The sequence below is a fragment of the Hemitrygon akajei genome, chromosome 1, assembly GCF_048418815.1.
Source record: "Hemitrygon akajei chromosome 1, sHemAka1.3, whole genome shotgun sequence".
Classification (NCBI taxonomy): domain Eukaryota; kingdom Metazoa; phylum Chordata; class Chondrichthyes; order Myliobatiformes; family Dasyatidae; genus Hemitrygon; species Hemitrygon akajei.
This window is the reverse complement of record NC_133124.1, coordinates 77,892,427-77,909,232: the sequence shown is the minus strand read 5'-3', so window position 1 is coordinate 77,909,232 and position 16,806 is coordinate 77,892,427. Positions and strand designations below refer to the sequence as shown.

Genomic DNA, 16,806 nt, shown 5'->3' with positions numbered 1-16,806 from the left:
CTGGAGTCACAAGGGGCTGCAAATTAACTCTTTTGATCCAGATGAAGGGCTCAACTGTATGCCAACTTTCCATTTATCTCTACAGATTTTTAAAAATCAAAATATACTTTATTCAAAAATAAAATTATGTACAATAAACCATTCAATGACTCTCAGTCCTTTACAGATGTTTCCATTATGGTCTTTACATTCCCACACTTTTGCCACCCACGTGGCACTCTGTTATTCCATGTTTACATACACTTGTTCAGGGGTATACACCCCGCCCCCCTACCCCTCAGCTCTCGCGGGGGAAGACCCTAGACTGTGGTCCTTCCCCACCGGGCTCTTGCGGTGGCTGCACCAAGTTTGAATGCGTCCCTCAGCACATACTCCTGCAGCCGAGAACCTTTATCTCTATAGATGCTGCGAGACGCATTGAGTTCCTCCAGCAGTTTGTTTTTTGCTCTTGTCTGAAGTGCTGACTATAACCTGGAAGCTGATACACCCTATCCTCGTTATATGCGGGGGATATGTTACTCGCAGTCGATACATAATGTAAAATTGCATAATGTGAATAATTATTTAAATGGAGAAAATAGGGATGCGTTGCAGAGGGCGTCTTAAATATGTTTTATCTGTAATTTATTTACATTTTCATACTAAAATGACACAAAAGCAGTACTCACAAAAGACTCACAGAACCGCAGCAGGAGATAACACCAGTTTGAAGTGGTGAGGGTTGTTTGCTTGGCAGCATTTTGTTTTTCAGCATAAATTTGCTTGTAGGGAAGAAGGGCTGATGGCAGGGAATGACTGAAATGCTGACTCCATTCTAAACTTGGGTCCATGTCCATCGCCATTTGTGCCAACTTCTCCGACTTCCACCAATCCCTCACCGTTGGTAAACTCCAGGGATTTTCAAAATCGTCTGTTGCTTGCAGCATCTGAGATAGTTTGCTGTAAAAAAATACGCCTTGAATGTGGATCACACCTTGGTCGAGTGGTTAAATCAGCGATGTCGTGTTAGGCTGATGGCCCAGGACATGACATTGGATGCTTAGGAGGCACAGTTAAATATTTCAAGCACAAAATCACTATACCATAGGTAAAACCAACAGAAGTTTAAGGGCGCAAGATCGCACATCCAAACCTTGTCAAAACCAATGTGAGACTGGTGGGAGTGAGACCGTGATGCGCGCACACCTGACTTGTATTGGCGGGAAAGCAGTGCTGCTCGCATACCTGTGAATTTTGGATGGATATAAGGAGATATTGGTAGAAATAGGTTCATTGCATAACTCTGAATCCACATAGTCTGAAGACGCTTATAACGAGGATAGGGTGTACTTGGTACTTAAAATGGACAGTTATGTTATGGGAGCAGTAAGTGGGCAAAATCAGGTAACTCAACATTAAAATATTAAGAGAAATTCTAGCAGATCGGGAGATGGGGTGCACTAGTGCGAGGGACACTACATTATATTTACATCTGAAATAGGCACATGTTTAGAATTTCTCAGTGTTGAGTAGTATGGTACAGAGGATTGCAAGCCTAATAACTCACATGAAAGGCATCTTGGTCAGCATGGAAGAGTTGGGCCAAAGGACCTGTTCCATATTAAATGGCTCTATGAAAAGAAACATTTTAGTTGTTGTTTTAAACCAGAGTTATTTAAAAATGATGTGAGAAAATATGAGTCCAGTCCTGCCGAATGGTCTCAGGCTGAAATGTTGATTGTACTTTTGTCCATGGATGCTGCCTGGCATCCATGGACAAAAGTACAATCAACATTAGTTCCTCCAGCATTTTGCGTGAGTTGCTTGGATTTCCAGATTTTGCAGATTTTCTCTTGTTTGTTATTGGAATAGTACACATTGTATCTCTTTCATAGGAATACAGGAAAATATCACAAGTTAAGAAAAAGATTAGGCTCTTTTATAAGTTGAGTTTATTCCAGCATTCAATGAGTTTATATCTGATCTGTGATCTACTACTACTGCCTTTTCTCTACATTACTATCTTTGGTTAAAAAAAAGTCCATCAGTCTTGTAGAATCAGAATCAGGCTATCATCACTAACATTAGTTGTTTTGCAGCAGCAGTACAGTGCAGTAAATTAAAAATGAACTCAAATACGAAATATATAAAAATTAAATAGTGCATAAAGAGAGCAAAATAGTGAAGTAGTGTTCATGGGTTCATGGACTGTTGAGGAATCTGATGGTAGAGGGGAAATTAATAAACAACCTTTACCTGCCTTTTGTATTTGAGAATTCCAGATATAGGAAATGGTTGTGGAAGTGTTCCTTAACTTTGCTCCTGAAAAGTCTGGCATGAGTTTTGAATCTGCCCCATCCCAGATTCTCCAGCCCATAGGATTAGTTTCTATCCACCCTATTGATTCTCCTCAATAGTTTGAAAGCTTCAGATACATCATCTGCAACCATCTTAGTTCAGGAATGCTCATTAAACACAACACGTAGAATCAAATAAAAATGGAAAAGCAGGTCAGGAATCATTAACAGGAAAGAAAACCAGTTAATGTTTCAGGTGAATTGAAGGATTTTGATCTGAAATGATAATCCCATTTCTTTTCAATATATATTGCCTGACCTGCTGAATGCTCCTAGGATTTTTTGCCTTTATTTCAAATTGCCAACGTCTGCAGTCTTGTGATTTTCATCAACAGGTAGGATGAAGGGGATGAAAGTGAGAGAAATTCTTCAAGATAGATGGATTGGTGCAAATGCCTGCAAGGATAGGAGATTGATCTAGTTGTTGTTCATGAGAGGAGTAGATTGCCCATGGTCCATCCTGGTGAAAGATGGAAATTACAGTACCTTGTTTCAGTGGCTAGAAAGATGATTCAGATTCTGGGATATGAAATTGCAAAAGTAGAAGAGGAAAAAAATTAAGTAGGTAGTTATTGGAAAAGGAGAAAAACTTATGGATAGGTACTGAATTATAGACACAAGAAAGTCTGCAGATGCTGTAAATCCAAAGCACATGCATAAAATGCTGGAGGGACTCAGCAAGTCAGGCAGCATGTATGGAAATGAACAGATAGTCAATGTTTCACACTGAAACCTTTCTTCAGGACTGAGAAGGAAGGGGGAAGATGCCAAAATAACCAGGTGGGGGGGAGGGGAAAGAGACTAGCTGGAAAGTGATAGGTAAAGCCAGGTGGTTGGAAAGGTAATGGGCTGGAAAAGAAGGAATCTGATAGGAGAGGAGAATGGAGCATCGGAGGAAGTGAAGGAGGAGGGGATGTAATAGGTAGGTGAGAAGAAGTAAAAAGCCGGAGTGGGATGATAGGGTGGGAACAGTTACAGTTGAGATAACTTTGGGAATAAGTAGGTTTATAAAAGATGTTGGTTGACAGTTTGGCTCTAGAGATGGAGACAGAGATATTGGGAAAGAGGAGGGAAATAGCAGGGATAGACTCAATCCAGTATGTCCCTAATCCTGGCACTCTTGTGGCAATAAACTATCCAGGAATCCTGCTCTCGTCCATAGAGCCTCCTTTCTGTTCCCCTAACCAATGAATCCCACCATCAGTCAGGACATGCCCTGTTCTCCCTACTACCAACGAGGAGGAGTTGCAGGAGCCTGAAGACAGGTATGCACCATTTCACAAACAGCTTCTTCCCCTCTGTCATCAAGTTTCTGAATGGACAATGCGCTCACGAAAACTATCTCACATCTTTTGCTCTCTTTCTGCACTACATAATTTAACTTTTAGATAAATTTCTTATAGTAATTTATAGTTTTAAAAAATTATTATGTGTTGCAATGTATTGCTGTCGGATCAGGAACAAATTTCATGACATATATTAGTGATATTAAACCTGATTCTTACTCTGAATTCTTGTATTCTATCTTGGTAGTCTACAGCAACACACACAAAATACTGGAGGAACTAAAGTGATCAGGCAGCGTCCATGGAAATGAATAGGTAGTTGACATTTGAGGCCAAGACCCTTCTTCAATACTGAGAAGGAAGAGGAAGTTGCCAGAATAAAAAGTCGAGAGGAGGAAAAGGAGACTCGCTATAAAAGGTGATAGGTGAATCAGGTGGGTGGGAAAGGTCAAGGGCTGAAGAAGAAGGAATTGATAGTCTGAAACCTGGTGACATGAACATCAAATTTTCTTGCTTCTGGAAACCACTCTCCTTCTGTCCATTTTCCCCTTTACTCTAGACCGTCTCCTGATTCAACTGGCTCCATTCACTGTATCTCTTTTACCTCTCACCCTCTCCATCTGCACATCATCCACTCACTCCTCCTATCTAAATGTATGTATAAGCCTTTCAGAAATGAAAGTAGGAAGCCCTTTTCGATGTGATAGATTTTTAGAGATCTTTTCTATTACAAGAGTTAGAGACAGATTAATTGCTGAGTATTACAAATAATTTTGGAATATTTGTACTGGTTTATTATTGTCAGAAAAAATAGTTCTACATTCAATTAAGGAAGATGAATCAAAGAATATAAAGGCCTACTGCAGATTATGGTAATTTACCTAAATGGTGGAAAAGTCTTGAGGTGAATAATAGCTTATTTGTAAAAATGCCACTCTGGACCTATTTGATTCAAAACATTTGCATAACATATTGTTAAAGGTGTTCTTTGTACACCTTCATGGGTTCATTGCTGTAATAGACAATTATGGTCTTGATAAGTAGTCGTCACATGATAAAAAAGTAGGTTAGCATTATTCTGCAAATTGTGCTCCATATTGACAAGGATTTATCTGTATTTGCTCTGATAACACAGAATTTCTTCAGCATTGTGTTGAAGTGCCACTCAAAGTTTTGGGTGGAACTCAAACTAACAATAGTGTGTAGCAGAAAAATCAAATACCAAAATAAAACAATTGCTGCTAGCCTGTGACTGCTACATAGTGGGTATACTTACATGATGTGCCCATAGCTCCAAAAGTCAAGTCTTTTATTCGATCCTTTTATTCAATCAGCAAACATGCAGTCTTGAAGTGATGAAACTTGGGTGTACAAGTGTACCCAAATGTAAGCTAAGCGCTATTCAGCAGTCAGCAAACGATGTGACCTCCGCTGGTCCCAACCTATGACTCTTCTGTGAAGTAAGCAAGAATATGTAAATTATTCCCTTTGCTTTTACTGCAACCTCACTCATGTGACTAGTTAACATATAAACCCCGCAACACAGAATATAAAGCAGAGAACAGATATGTATGTGGCTCCTACATTGTATGATACTGAATAAAGCTGTTGGAGAAGTACACTGTGCTTTATAGCTTGTTGTTTTCAACCATTAATCCCATGAGAGTTCAATTTTTTGGTGTACTATAAAATAAATAGAAATTTCGAAATGTTACAGATTTCTTTGCTTAAGTCATGTTTTGTTCCTTGCCAACCAAGTACCCTTTAGTATCTGGAGACATGATTTTTGTACATTTCTCTCAAGAGACAGTGAGAATTCTTGACACCTAATCAAGTCAACCTGAAATTTGCACCTCCACTGTTGATGGATGGAATTTGAAAGCTAATTGCTTAAACCATTACCTCTCATAATATTTGCACAGTTTTTTTCATCTTTATTTGGTTGAAGCTGAGTCTGTCTTTCCCAAAGTACTGTGCGTCCTGTAATTTCGTACAGTCTGTCTCAGCTCTCAGCAACATTTGATACAGTTCCACAGCAGTGCCCTCACTTGATTCAGCTTCAAGCTATCCATGCTTTGCATTCTGAGTTGATAAAGGATTTAATTTGTTTATTCCTGTGATGTGAGTAGCAATGATAATTCCATTGTTTATTCTCCATCCCAAATTATTCCTGAACTAACGAGGCAGTTGAGAATCAGTCATGTGACCAAAAGAAGTAAGGATGGAAGAAGCATTCCAGCTCTGAAGAGCATTAGTGAAGCAGGCAGGTTTTTAACAATTTGTTTCACAATTAACAATACTACCACTGGATTTATTTTACAGCCATCAAAATGCTAAGCAGTGGATTGAAATCTCATTTGCTATTATATTGTAAGCAACTGAAAATTAATTTTTTCGCAAGTTCATGTAGACGAGATGGCGTAAAGGCAATGTTGTTGAGTCTTTGTGAGAATTATTTGAATGACTTGAAATTGTGCTTCTGAATCACCTGAAAAGTCCTGTTTTATAAAATCAGCAACTTTGCTGTAGACTTAGAACTTGAATCAGAACCAGATTTATTATCACTATCTTTAATGACGTGTTGTTTCGCAGCAGCAGAACAGATTTTAAATTGAATTTAAAATGAAAGGACAAAGGAAAAATTACACTATTAAAATTGGTACTTCAAAATACAGTACTTTAGTGGGGGAAAAAGCAGCTATTTTCAAGTACAACATGAATCAGAAAATGAAAACTTTTGAAAATAGTGGAACTCGCTGAATTTTTGCACTGGCTAAGTAACAAAATCAAATGACAATACAATAGGGAAATGTGAAATACATTCTCAATGGGGAAGAGATGGCGGCAGGTGAGTAAGGAAAACCACCAAGGATTCCAACAGAGCAAACCATAAAAATAAACACTTAACTAGAAACAGAAGTAAATAAATAATATTACTGCTCTGTCAGGTTGTGACTAATTTAATGAACCTATGAAATATATAAATATTCAAGTCTCTGATCTTTGATCACTGAAGTGTTTTGTCACCTATGAAGTGTTGATGATTGTCTGTACTGCAGTTATTACTGAAAATATATGGGTGATTAAATCGTGAGTCTTGTCACCATTCATAAAACTCACTATACAGTTAAAAGAAATTAAGTGTTTGGAGAAAGTGGGAAAGTAAAATAAAATTTAATTGGAATTCTCTTCATTAATTGTCACCAGGCACTACATTCCACTGAATGATGGGTCTTTGTCCTAAAAAGTTGACCTTATTTCTCATTCTACGGATGCTACCTCACTTGCTGAGTGTTTCCAGCATTTTTAGTTTTTATGCCAGATTTTCAGTAGCTGACCGTAAGACATAGGAGCAGAATTAGATGATTCAGCCCATCAAGTCAACTCTACTATTCCATCATAGCTGATCCCTGATCCCACTCAACCTCATACACCTGCTTTCTCGCCATATCCTTTGATGCCCTGACCAATCAGAAAACTATCAACTTCTGTTTTAAGTATACCCACAGTCTTGGCCTCCACTGCAGTCTGTGCCAGAGCATTCCACAGATTCATTACTCTCTCTGCTAAAAAAATTCTTCTTGCCTCTGTTCTAAAGGGTCGCTCCTCTATTCTGAGGCTGTACTCTTTAGTTCTGAAAACCCCCATCATAGGAAACATCCTCTCCACATCCTCCCTACTTAATCTTTCAGCTTTCAGTAAGTTTCAATGAGATCCCCCCGCATTCTTCTAAATTCCAGTGAGTACAGGCCCAAAGCTGCCAAGCACATCTCCCAAGTTAACCCTTTCATTCCCAGAATAATCTTTGTGAACTTCCTCTGGACTCTCTCCAATGACAAAATGTCCTTTCTGAAATATGTGCCCAAAAGCATTGATAATGCAGCCTGACTAGTGTCTTATAAAGCCTCAGCATCATCTTTTTTTAAATATTCTTTCCCCCTTGAAATGAATGAAAACATTGCATTTACCTTCTTCACCACAGACTCAAGCTGTAAATTAACCTTTTGGGAGTCTTGCACAAGGACTCCTAAGTCGCTTTGCACCACAGATGTTTGAATTTTCTCTGTATTTAAATCATAATCTGCACTATTGTTCTTTTTTCCAAAATGCATTTATCATATATTTCCCAACATTGTAATCCACCTGCCATTTTTTGCTCAGTCTTCCAATTTGTCTAATTTCTGCTGTAATCACATTTCCTCCTCAGCATTACCTACCCATCCACATATCTTTTTATCATCTGCAAACCTTGCCACAAAGCCATCAATTCCATTATCTACCGTAGATTCTGGATTTTAAGCCGCTACTTTTTTCCCACATTTTGAACAGCTTTGAACTTTGCGGCCTTTAATACGGAGCGGCTAATACATGATTTTTTTCATGCCGCCTCGTAAACATTTTGCCTCATAACAGTAGACCAATAAAATTGATGAGTAGTTCACAGAGGTCCAATGAAATTGTACGATAAATCAAGCGCACTTTCACAATTAAATTATTGTAAATCTGTCATTTGTACTCACCCTCATCAACATGGAAAACACTCGAAGCATTGTGCTGCCTTATGGCAGTTATTTAGTTTATAATATTTTCGCTTAGTAATTCATTTTCTAGTTAAAGTTAGAAGAGTTTTAACTATATTTGTTTTCTGTACTACATCGCGGGATGCTATGACATCACACCCGGTTTCGCGGTGTCTTGTGGGAAAAATGCCGTTTGCGATAAACGGAAAGGAGGGGGTCGAGCGGCGGAGCGGCATTAGACCCGAGCGAAATGCTGCTTTTAAGTTAAAGGCGATCAATAACTTTTCCTGGTAGGCTGCAGTATATATATTTTTTACCAGTCGTTAGGAGATATTGGAATGTTGTTCAGTAAAGAAGTATACGCAACGTATATTTAAAAGTAGCCGCGTTACGGGCATGGTTCGAAAAAAAGCATTTGCAATATGTATTTGTTTTTGTTACCATATGGATTTAATTAAAAGTTAAAAAATCCTCACGTGTAATATCTTTCTGTGTAAATATCTCATATTACAATGTGGGACACCTGCGGCCAAAAATCCGGTGCGGCCTAAAATCCGGTGCGGCCTTTACAATTAAAAAATTGATTTTATTTCTAAAATTAGAGCCAGCGGCTTTTAATCAGGTGCGCTCTGTAGTCCGGAATCTACGGTAAATCACTGACAAACAATGTGAAAAGTAGCAGTCCCAATACTGATCCCTGAGGAACACCACTGCTCACTGGCAGCCAACCAGAAAAGGCCCTCTTTACCCCACTCGCTGCCTCCTGCCTGTCAGCCATTCCTCTATCCATGCCAGTATCTTTCCTGGAAATACCATGGGGTTTTGTTAAGCAGCCTTAGGTGGCACCTTATCAAATGCATTTGAAAACCCAAGTAAATTACATTCACTGCCTTTCCTTTGTTACTTCCTCAAAGAGCTCTAACAGATTTGTCAGGCAAGATTTCCCTTTACATGCTAATGTTTTATTATTTTCGACTCCTCCTTTAACCCATCCTTAAAATCCACTTCTTTGAATAAGTTGTTCCATATTTCTCATCTTATCTCGACTAGTTAGTCAGTATTTTGAAATTAGATTCAACAATATTCTTTTCTGATAAAAGTTTTTCCCATGGAATATGTGGGATGCAGTATCCAGAGACAAGAAACAAGAATAACCCACCAAGTAATGTATATCTACTTAATGCAGGGGTGTCAAACTCATTTTAGGTCACGGGCCAGATTGAGCAAAATGCAGCTTCATGCGGGCTGGATCAGTCGGACGCGTGCGAACGCAGCTTTCGTTGCCTCCGTTTTTTCAGCCTGCTTTCATGTGTCTCAGTCTCTGCTATAACTACAAAGTGTTTCACTTTACAAATTCCGTTTCTTATGAAGAAGACTGCCGAGCAAGACTGCTGAATAAACACTAAAAACCCTGAAAACCTGGTACCTGAATAAACTCAGCATTAGCCATATCATACGCCATAGGTGCTTCGATTACTGGGGCCAGCTTTAATAGTAATTAGATATTATCTCGCGGGCCAAAGATAATACCACCGCGGGCCGGATTTGGCCCGCGGGCCTTGAGTTTGACATATATGATTTAATGTATAGCGTGTGCATTTCTGGATATACTGTAGTAAGAACTGTGTTGCACTGGAGAGTATGTGGAGGATGTTACCAGGGATGGAGCAGTGACTCTAAAGTCTGGGTGGTTTTCCTCAGAATTGAGGTGGTAGCAAAGTTTGCCCCCATATCAGAGGTGTTTAAAACTAGAGGGTATGGGTTTATGTTACAGTGTAATAGTATTTGAAGAGGCAAGTTTTCAATGGGACAGTGGTTAGAATCTGCAAAGCACCCTTTAAAAATGGGTGTTAGAGGTAGATATTCTCACAATATTTCACAAGTATCTGGATGACCACTTGAATTGTCAAAGCATAAAAGGCTAGAAACTAAATGTTGGAAAATGTCATTAATAGAGACAGGCGCTTGATGATTGGCATGGACAGGGTGGACCAAAGGGGCTGATTCTGTGCAGAACTTTCAATATATCTGTACGTTGTAAAGGTATATACTATAATTCTATCTCAAATATTATTTGTGTTGTTCTGTCACATTTTTATGTTCAATTCTTTTGCATGTTAACTTTGCATATCTAATTTATAATGAGAAATAAAGACAAAATTGTGAAAACAGGTCAGGAAGAAGAAGCAGAGTTAATCTTTCAGGTTGTTAACTATGTTGATGTCACCCCAAGTTAACTAGAGCAGTTTGCAAGTTGTAAGTGCAACTGCAAACTACGAGAGAAGCTACCTGCAACCCTGCTGCTGCAGGCAGATTCATCCCACTTACCTGCAAATGCTCATTTGTATGCATGGGCAGACCATAAAGATATGTGTCTTTTTCTAATCTTGCTGAGTGCTTACAGAACTTTATGTTTTTATTTCTGGTTTATTGCATCTAGAGTTATTTTATGATTTTAATTTTACTAAGTTTCTCTCTGCCACACGTGCTGCTTGACCTGCTGAGTCATTTCTGACTTTCAGCTTTACAATTTTGCAGTTTTTCTTCTTTTTAGCTAACCTTACTTTTCCATTGGTTTCCTTTGCCAGAACATACTTGTGCATATTATCTACACGTAAGTGAGTGTCTGTGTTCTTGAAAGGCCTATTTTGTGATGCCCGAGTCAGATCTTAAAATGAGTACCAGAGTTATATGAGTGTATTCTGTTAACTTAATCTAAATAAACTGACCACCTGTGCACCATACTCACCTGAGATAAAAAAAAACAACATTTAGGATTGGTTGTTGTTATTCCTGCTTCTTCTTATGAAGGAGAATTTCAATCTTTTGTAATTCCATTCTTAAATAAGTATTGAAAAGGATATGGTTTCTAGTTGATCAAAAATTGTACCATGTCTAGAAATGAACTGATTGGCTCAGTGCAGGGAGCAGGGATAGGGGGGATGATGTGGTCATCATGATGTGCACCAGTTTTGTGTGAGACTTTGTGTACACAAAGGCCTTGCATTCAGTAGGTCATTTGCTATGGAACTGGTGGAAGAAGTTCATTCAGGCAGTGTTTTATGTAATGGCGAGAGAGACGGAGAGGGAGAGAGAGGGAGGGAGGGAGAGAGAGAGTGTGAGAGAGAGTGTGTGTGTGTATGTGTGTGTGTGTGTGTGTGTGTGTGTGTGTGTGTGTGTGTGTGTGTGTGTGTGTGTGTGTGTGTGTGTGTGAGAGAGAGAGTGAATGAGTGATGGGAAAATGGCTGCAATATAGAGGGAGATTGTGGAGGGCTGGATATTGTCCAGGTACGTAGGTTGTCAATGACAAAGAGATGAGAGACGAGAGAGAGAGGGGTGCGTGGAGAGATTATCCTGTTTAGTCCTTCCACTTCCTTGCTGGTTATGGAGTTGCTTTAAATGTTCAGTTTTCAATCCATGTTCATACAGTAGAAAATTTGAGTTAGGAAATTCATTTTTATTGTAATCGCTTGCAAATTTACTATCAAGCTCCAAATACTTAAGCAAATTTAGTTTATTTGAATATATACTGAAATATAACGCTGGTCTCCTCTGATCCCCATTGTATTCTTTTCTATGTTTCTATATTTGGATACATTTTAGTATGACACAGAAAAATATTGTGATACACAAATTTGTGTAAAATATTATGGAAGCCAACTGGATCAGGACTGTATTGAAGCTGATCCTGCCCTTTTTTGTAATGGTTGCTTGTAGATGCATTGGAGGATGTAAAGCTTAATTATTTGTGGCAAGTTAAGTGCATTGTGGTTAAACTTGGAAAATAAAATAACCATGTATATATTGCTTATCTGCAATTTATGTTGGCATTTGTTAGAATCTTGTGTAATACAACAAAATCAGTTTGCTTTCTTCTTATGATAAAAATCACTGGTCTTGCACATCAGTTATTTATTAAGCTCTTTCATATTATTACCAAATGAATGAATTAAATTTAAGTCTTTTGGTTTCCCTTTTGTACTTTCAATAGGTACACTTAATGTCAGAGAAGTGTATGCAATATACATACTGGGATTCTTTTCTTTGCAGATATCCATGAAAACTGAGAAGTCCCCCAAAGAATGAATGACAGTTAAAGCATTAGAACCCCAAAGCCCCCCCTCGCCAATTCCCTCTCACAAGCAGCAGCAAGGCGATGACCCTGCCCCCCACCAGCAAAAAAGCATCAGCACCTTCCACCAAGCATTCAAGTGTGCAGTGAAGCATCAATAAAGACACAGATTTGCAATACCCAAAAAAACTAATCGTTCACCTGGTAATTCAACATACCACAGGTGTGCGCGTGCGCTCTCTCCCTCTCTCTCTCTCTCTCTCCCCCCCTCTCCCTCTCTCTCCCCCTCCCCCTCTCCCTCTCTCCCCCTCTCACTCTCTCCCCCTCTCCCTCTCTCTCTCCCCCTCCCTCTCACTCTCTCTCTCTCTCTCTCTCCTCCCTCTGCCTCCCCCTCCCCCTCTCCCTCTCTCCCCCTCACTCTATCCCCCTCTCCCTCTCTCTCCCCCTCCCTCTCTCTCTCTCGCTCTCCCTCTCTCCCTCCCTCTCTCCCCCTCTCCCTCCCCCTCTCTCCCCCTCTCTCCCCCTCTCTCCCCCTCTCTCCCCCTCTCTCCCCCTCTCCCTCTCTAATAAGGGAAAAAGAGGTGTCTCTGTTTCAAAGTGAGAGGGAGACGTAACAACCAACTTGCTGATTTATGATGTTAAAAGTCTGTTGCGTCGCTTTTTCCAAGCTCTGTGCCCCGAGAGTCAGCACCAAAAAGGTCCAGCTCTCCGAACACACAACCCCTGGCAGCTGCCCCGCTGCCCCTGATATTCCGTGTTCCACTGTGATGCTTCATTCAGGGACACCAGCCTAGAATCAGAAGGTCCCTAGAGACACAAAAATCTGGAACCCTGAAGGTGCACTTGTCTTCCAGGCTGCGTCCTTGGGATATCAAAAAGCGGCTGGTCATGAGGCCCTGAGAGCGGGTCCCATTCCCATAAAGAACCGAAGTTAGAGCATATCTCCAGGTCAGGGTCTTCAAAAGAACACCCTATAACCAAAAAGGAAAAAATAGAGATATCAAAGATAGAAATAGAGCTGTTCCTGATTATATCTTAACTCAGGATGTTGTTCCCCATTATCTTCCCACCCTAGAAAACTTTCTCCCCTTCTAAAGATGGTGGGATATATGATTAATGCCATTGGCTCTGATAGCATTTCTACTTCACAAAGGAATCATTATCCATGCATACAGCCAACTAGCAACGTTATGTCTATTTCAGTGTCACAGCAAAGGCATTCATGTCCTTTTCAAGCCTTGGTTCAGATACACTTTGAGGAAGAACAAGCAGTGTTTGCTATTTGCACATCTCTGTAGTTGGTGGACGTTAAATCAATTGGAGAATCTAAACTCACACACCAAAAAAGAAGGACCTGTCTCTCTTCAATATGCACACAGAAGGTGGTTGAAAAAGCAACACAAATTGCTTTTTACTCTTCATCTTCCTTTTCTGGAAAATTAAGAATTATAGTTTAGCAAGTTTGATGAATTCCTTTGACTGTTTCCAAGTATTGAGATTGAATTTATTGGTTTCTTTTGTTTCCTTTTCTTGATGCAGCACCCTTTCATTAAAAATGCCAAATCTGTGTCAATTCTGAGAGATTTAATCAGTGAAGCCATGGAAATCAAAGCTAAAAGACATCAAGAGCAGCAAAGGGAACTTGAAGATGATGATGAAAATTCAGTAAGTCTTCTAACCAAAGGATTATTTAATTTTGTTGTAATATATATATATATATTTTCATTAAAGCTCTGATATAAACAAAAATAATAATGTTTTTAAAATTGTTACTATTTCCCAAATGCCAAATTTTTCTTTGTTTTGAATGCCATCCACGGCCAAGAACATCGACAATCACATCATAATTCTACATTAATTCTGTTGATTGATTTCTCAGTATCTTGCTTTGATGTTGTATCAGTCTGATTTGTGTGCATTTTGTATTCAGGTGTAACCAAGTTTTGCATTTTAGTTTGTATGAACTTTTGAAACATTTGACGGTTAAAAATACAGGAACCAGATACTGCATCTGAATTTACAGCTGGTGACCTAAAATGCTCACACTTTGCAAATTGAGCTATGAAATGCCAGCCTAAGTTAAAATTAGAATCAGGTTTTATTATCATTGACTTGTTCGTCATGAAATGTGTTATTTTGTGGCAGCAGATCGGTGCAAAGACATAAAATTACTATGGAAGTAAATAGCTCAAAGAAAGGAAGAAAGTAGTGTTCATTGACCATTGGATGGCAGAGGGGAAGAAGCTGTCCCTAAGGTTTTGAGTGTGAGTCCTCAGGCATCTTTACCTCTTACAATGATGGTAGTAACGTGACAAGGGCATGTCCTTGATGGTGAGAGTCTTTCGTGATGGATGTTGTCTTTTTGGAACACTGCCTCTTGAAGATGCTCTTGATTGTAGGAGGGTTGTGTCCATGAAGGAGCTGGCTGTGTCTACAGTTCTCTGCACCCTCTCGTATTCCTGTGCATTGAAGAGTCCATACCAGGCTGTGATGCAACCAGTCTTCACTGTACATCAATAGCAATTTGTAAGAGGCTTTGGTGACGTACCAAATCTTAGACTCCTAATGAAGTAAAACCACTGACATGCGTTCTTCATGGTTGCATCAGTATATCGGAGCCAGGGTTGACCCTCTAAGATGTTAAAGGAATTTGAAGTTGCTCATCTTTTCCAATGCTGACTCCTCAGAGGGCTGGTATGTGTTTTCCTGACTTCCACTTTCTGTAGCCCACAGTCAGTTTCTTGGTCTTGTTGACATTGAATGTGAAGTTGTTGTTGTGATACCACTCTAGTAAAGGTAAATGCTGAGAGGTTTGTAGATTCTAAAGGATTCTTAATACATAGATAGGTGTAGACCATACTGCTTAGGTAATGTGTCACTAAGTTTAAACAATAAAGTTACACCTTCAAGGATATCCATTGTTTCAGAAAGACAGACAGAGGGGCAGAAAGGGTGGTGTGGCTCTGTCGGTAAAAAATTGAAATCAAATCCTTCGAAAACAGTAACAGTAGAGATGTAGAATCCTTGTGGGTAGAGTTAGAAAACTGCAAGGGTAAAAAGACCCTGATGGGCATAATTTACAGACCTCTGAACAGTAGCCAGGACTCCTAGGTTACGAATTATAACAGGAGCTAGAAAAGGCATGTCAAAAGGGCAATGTTACAATAGTCATGGAGTTTTTCAATATGCAGGTCGATTGGGAAAATCAGGTTGGTGCTGGATCCCAAAAGAGAGAATTTATAGAATGCCAACAACTTGGCTGTTTAGAGCAGCTTGTGGTTGATCAGTTATTCTGGATTGGGTGTTGTTGTAATGAACCCGGTTTGATTAGAGAACTTAAGATAAAGGAACCTTTAGGAGGTAATGATCAGAATATGAAAGAATTCACCCTGCAATTTAAGAGTGAGCAGCTAAAATTAGATGTATCCGATTTACACTGGAGTAAAGGGAATTACAGAGGCTTGAGAGAGGAGTTGGCCAAAGCTGATTGGAAGGGGACACAAGCGGGGAGGGTGACAGATCAGCAATGGCTGGATTTTCTGGAAAAAATTCAGAAGGCGCAGGATAGCTGCATCCCAAGGAAGTAATATTCTAAAGGCAAGATGATGCCTGACAAGGGAAGTCAAAGCCAACTGTTACGTATCCCGTAACTGGATCACTTACCAGCAAAGATAGAGAGGTCCGCTGAAGTCTGATGGTACCATTTTTAAACGTTTTTATTTATAAAGGGGCACAAAAGTAAGGTTAATACAAACATTCAGATAACATACGTCGTCAATACTCAATCTAAAGCGCAGGTATAGTAATAATCAATAAGAAATAAGCTCTATCGTTGTCTAGGGGTAATATATATATTGTCCGCTGTATATCTAAAAGTCTCTTGCGTTCACTGCAGTTCCACCAGCTGCCGTCTTTTGGGGGGGTCACGGTGGTGCACTTTTGTTAGAGAGAGAGAGATAGAGCTTGAATGAAACAGTTACCCGGTGGGTTTTTTCCAACCTTTAGGAGTTCGATCCGTCGGAGTCTCGTTGGGGGGTGGCCGTTCGCACGTGGCCTCTCCTGTAGCTAAAGCCGTTATTTCATGGTGAGGTCGCCAATCCCAGGCAAGGAAAAGACGCACACGAACCTCCTCACCGGCTGTCGCTATTAAACGCTGTCACAGGATTTCTAGCGTGTCTTCTTGTGCGTCTGGGGGGCCGTCTTTACAACCCCTCTTTTATCTGCGCTCACGGGGTCTCAGATGTCAATCAGGTTGGGATGATGCAATCTCTCTCCATCTCTCCACCCACGTTGCCCCGAGGGTATACACGTAGTACAGTTCCCAATTCACAAAGGTGTCTCCATGAGACAATGACCACAGTCGCCAGCTTTTGCCTCGCCGTGAAACGAGGGACACTGCACGTATCTCTCTCTTCTCTTGGGTCATTGACCCCCCCCCCCCCTTCATTAGGGCTCTTGCGATTCTCACAAAGGAGGGGGCTGGGATCACAACACAACATAAAAGCAAAAGTGTGGGGCCATATAATAGACCAAAATTATGGAAAGTTAGAAGATTGGGATTTTTTTTTAAAGATCAACAGAAGACATCAATA

The 16,806-nt window shown here is 39.9% G+C and overlaps 1 protein-coding gene across 1 annotated transcript in view; it reads left to right on the top strand.

Moving 5' to 3' along the window:
• The window catches only part of stk3 (serine/threonine kinase 3 (STE20 homolog, yeast)), a 453,065-nt gene that overhangs the window by 254,092 nt on the left and 182,167 nt on the right, over window positions 1–16,806 (top strand). Inside the window, exon 8 of the mRNA XM_073046198.1 lies at window positions 13,754–13,879. Coding sequence (XP_072902299.1) covers window positions 13,754–13,879 — 126 coding nt within the window. The remainder of the gene's footprint in view (window positions 1–13,753; window positions 13,880–16,806) is intronic.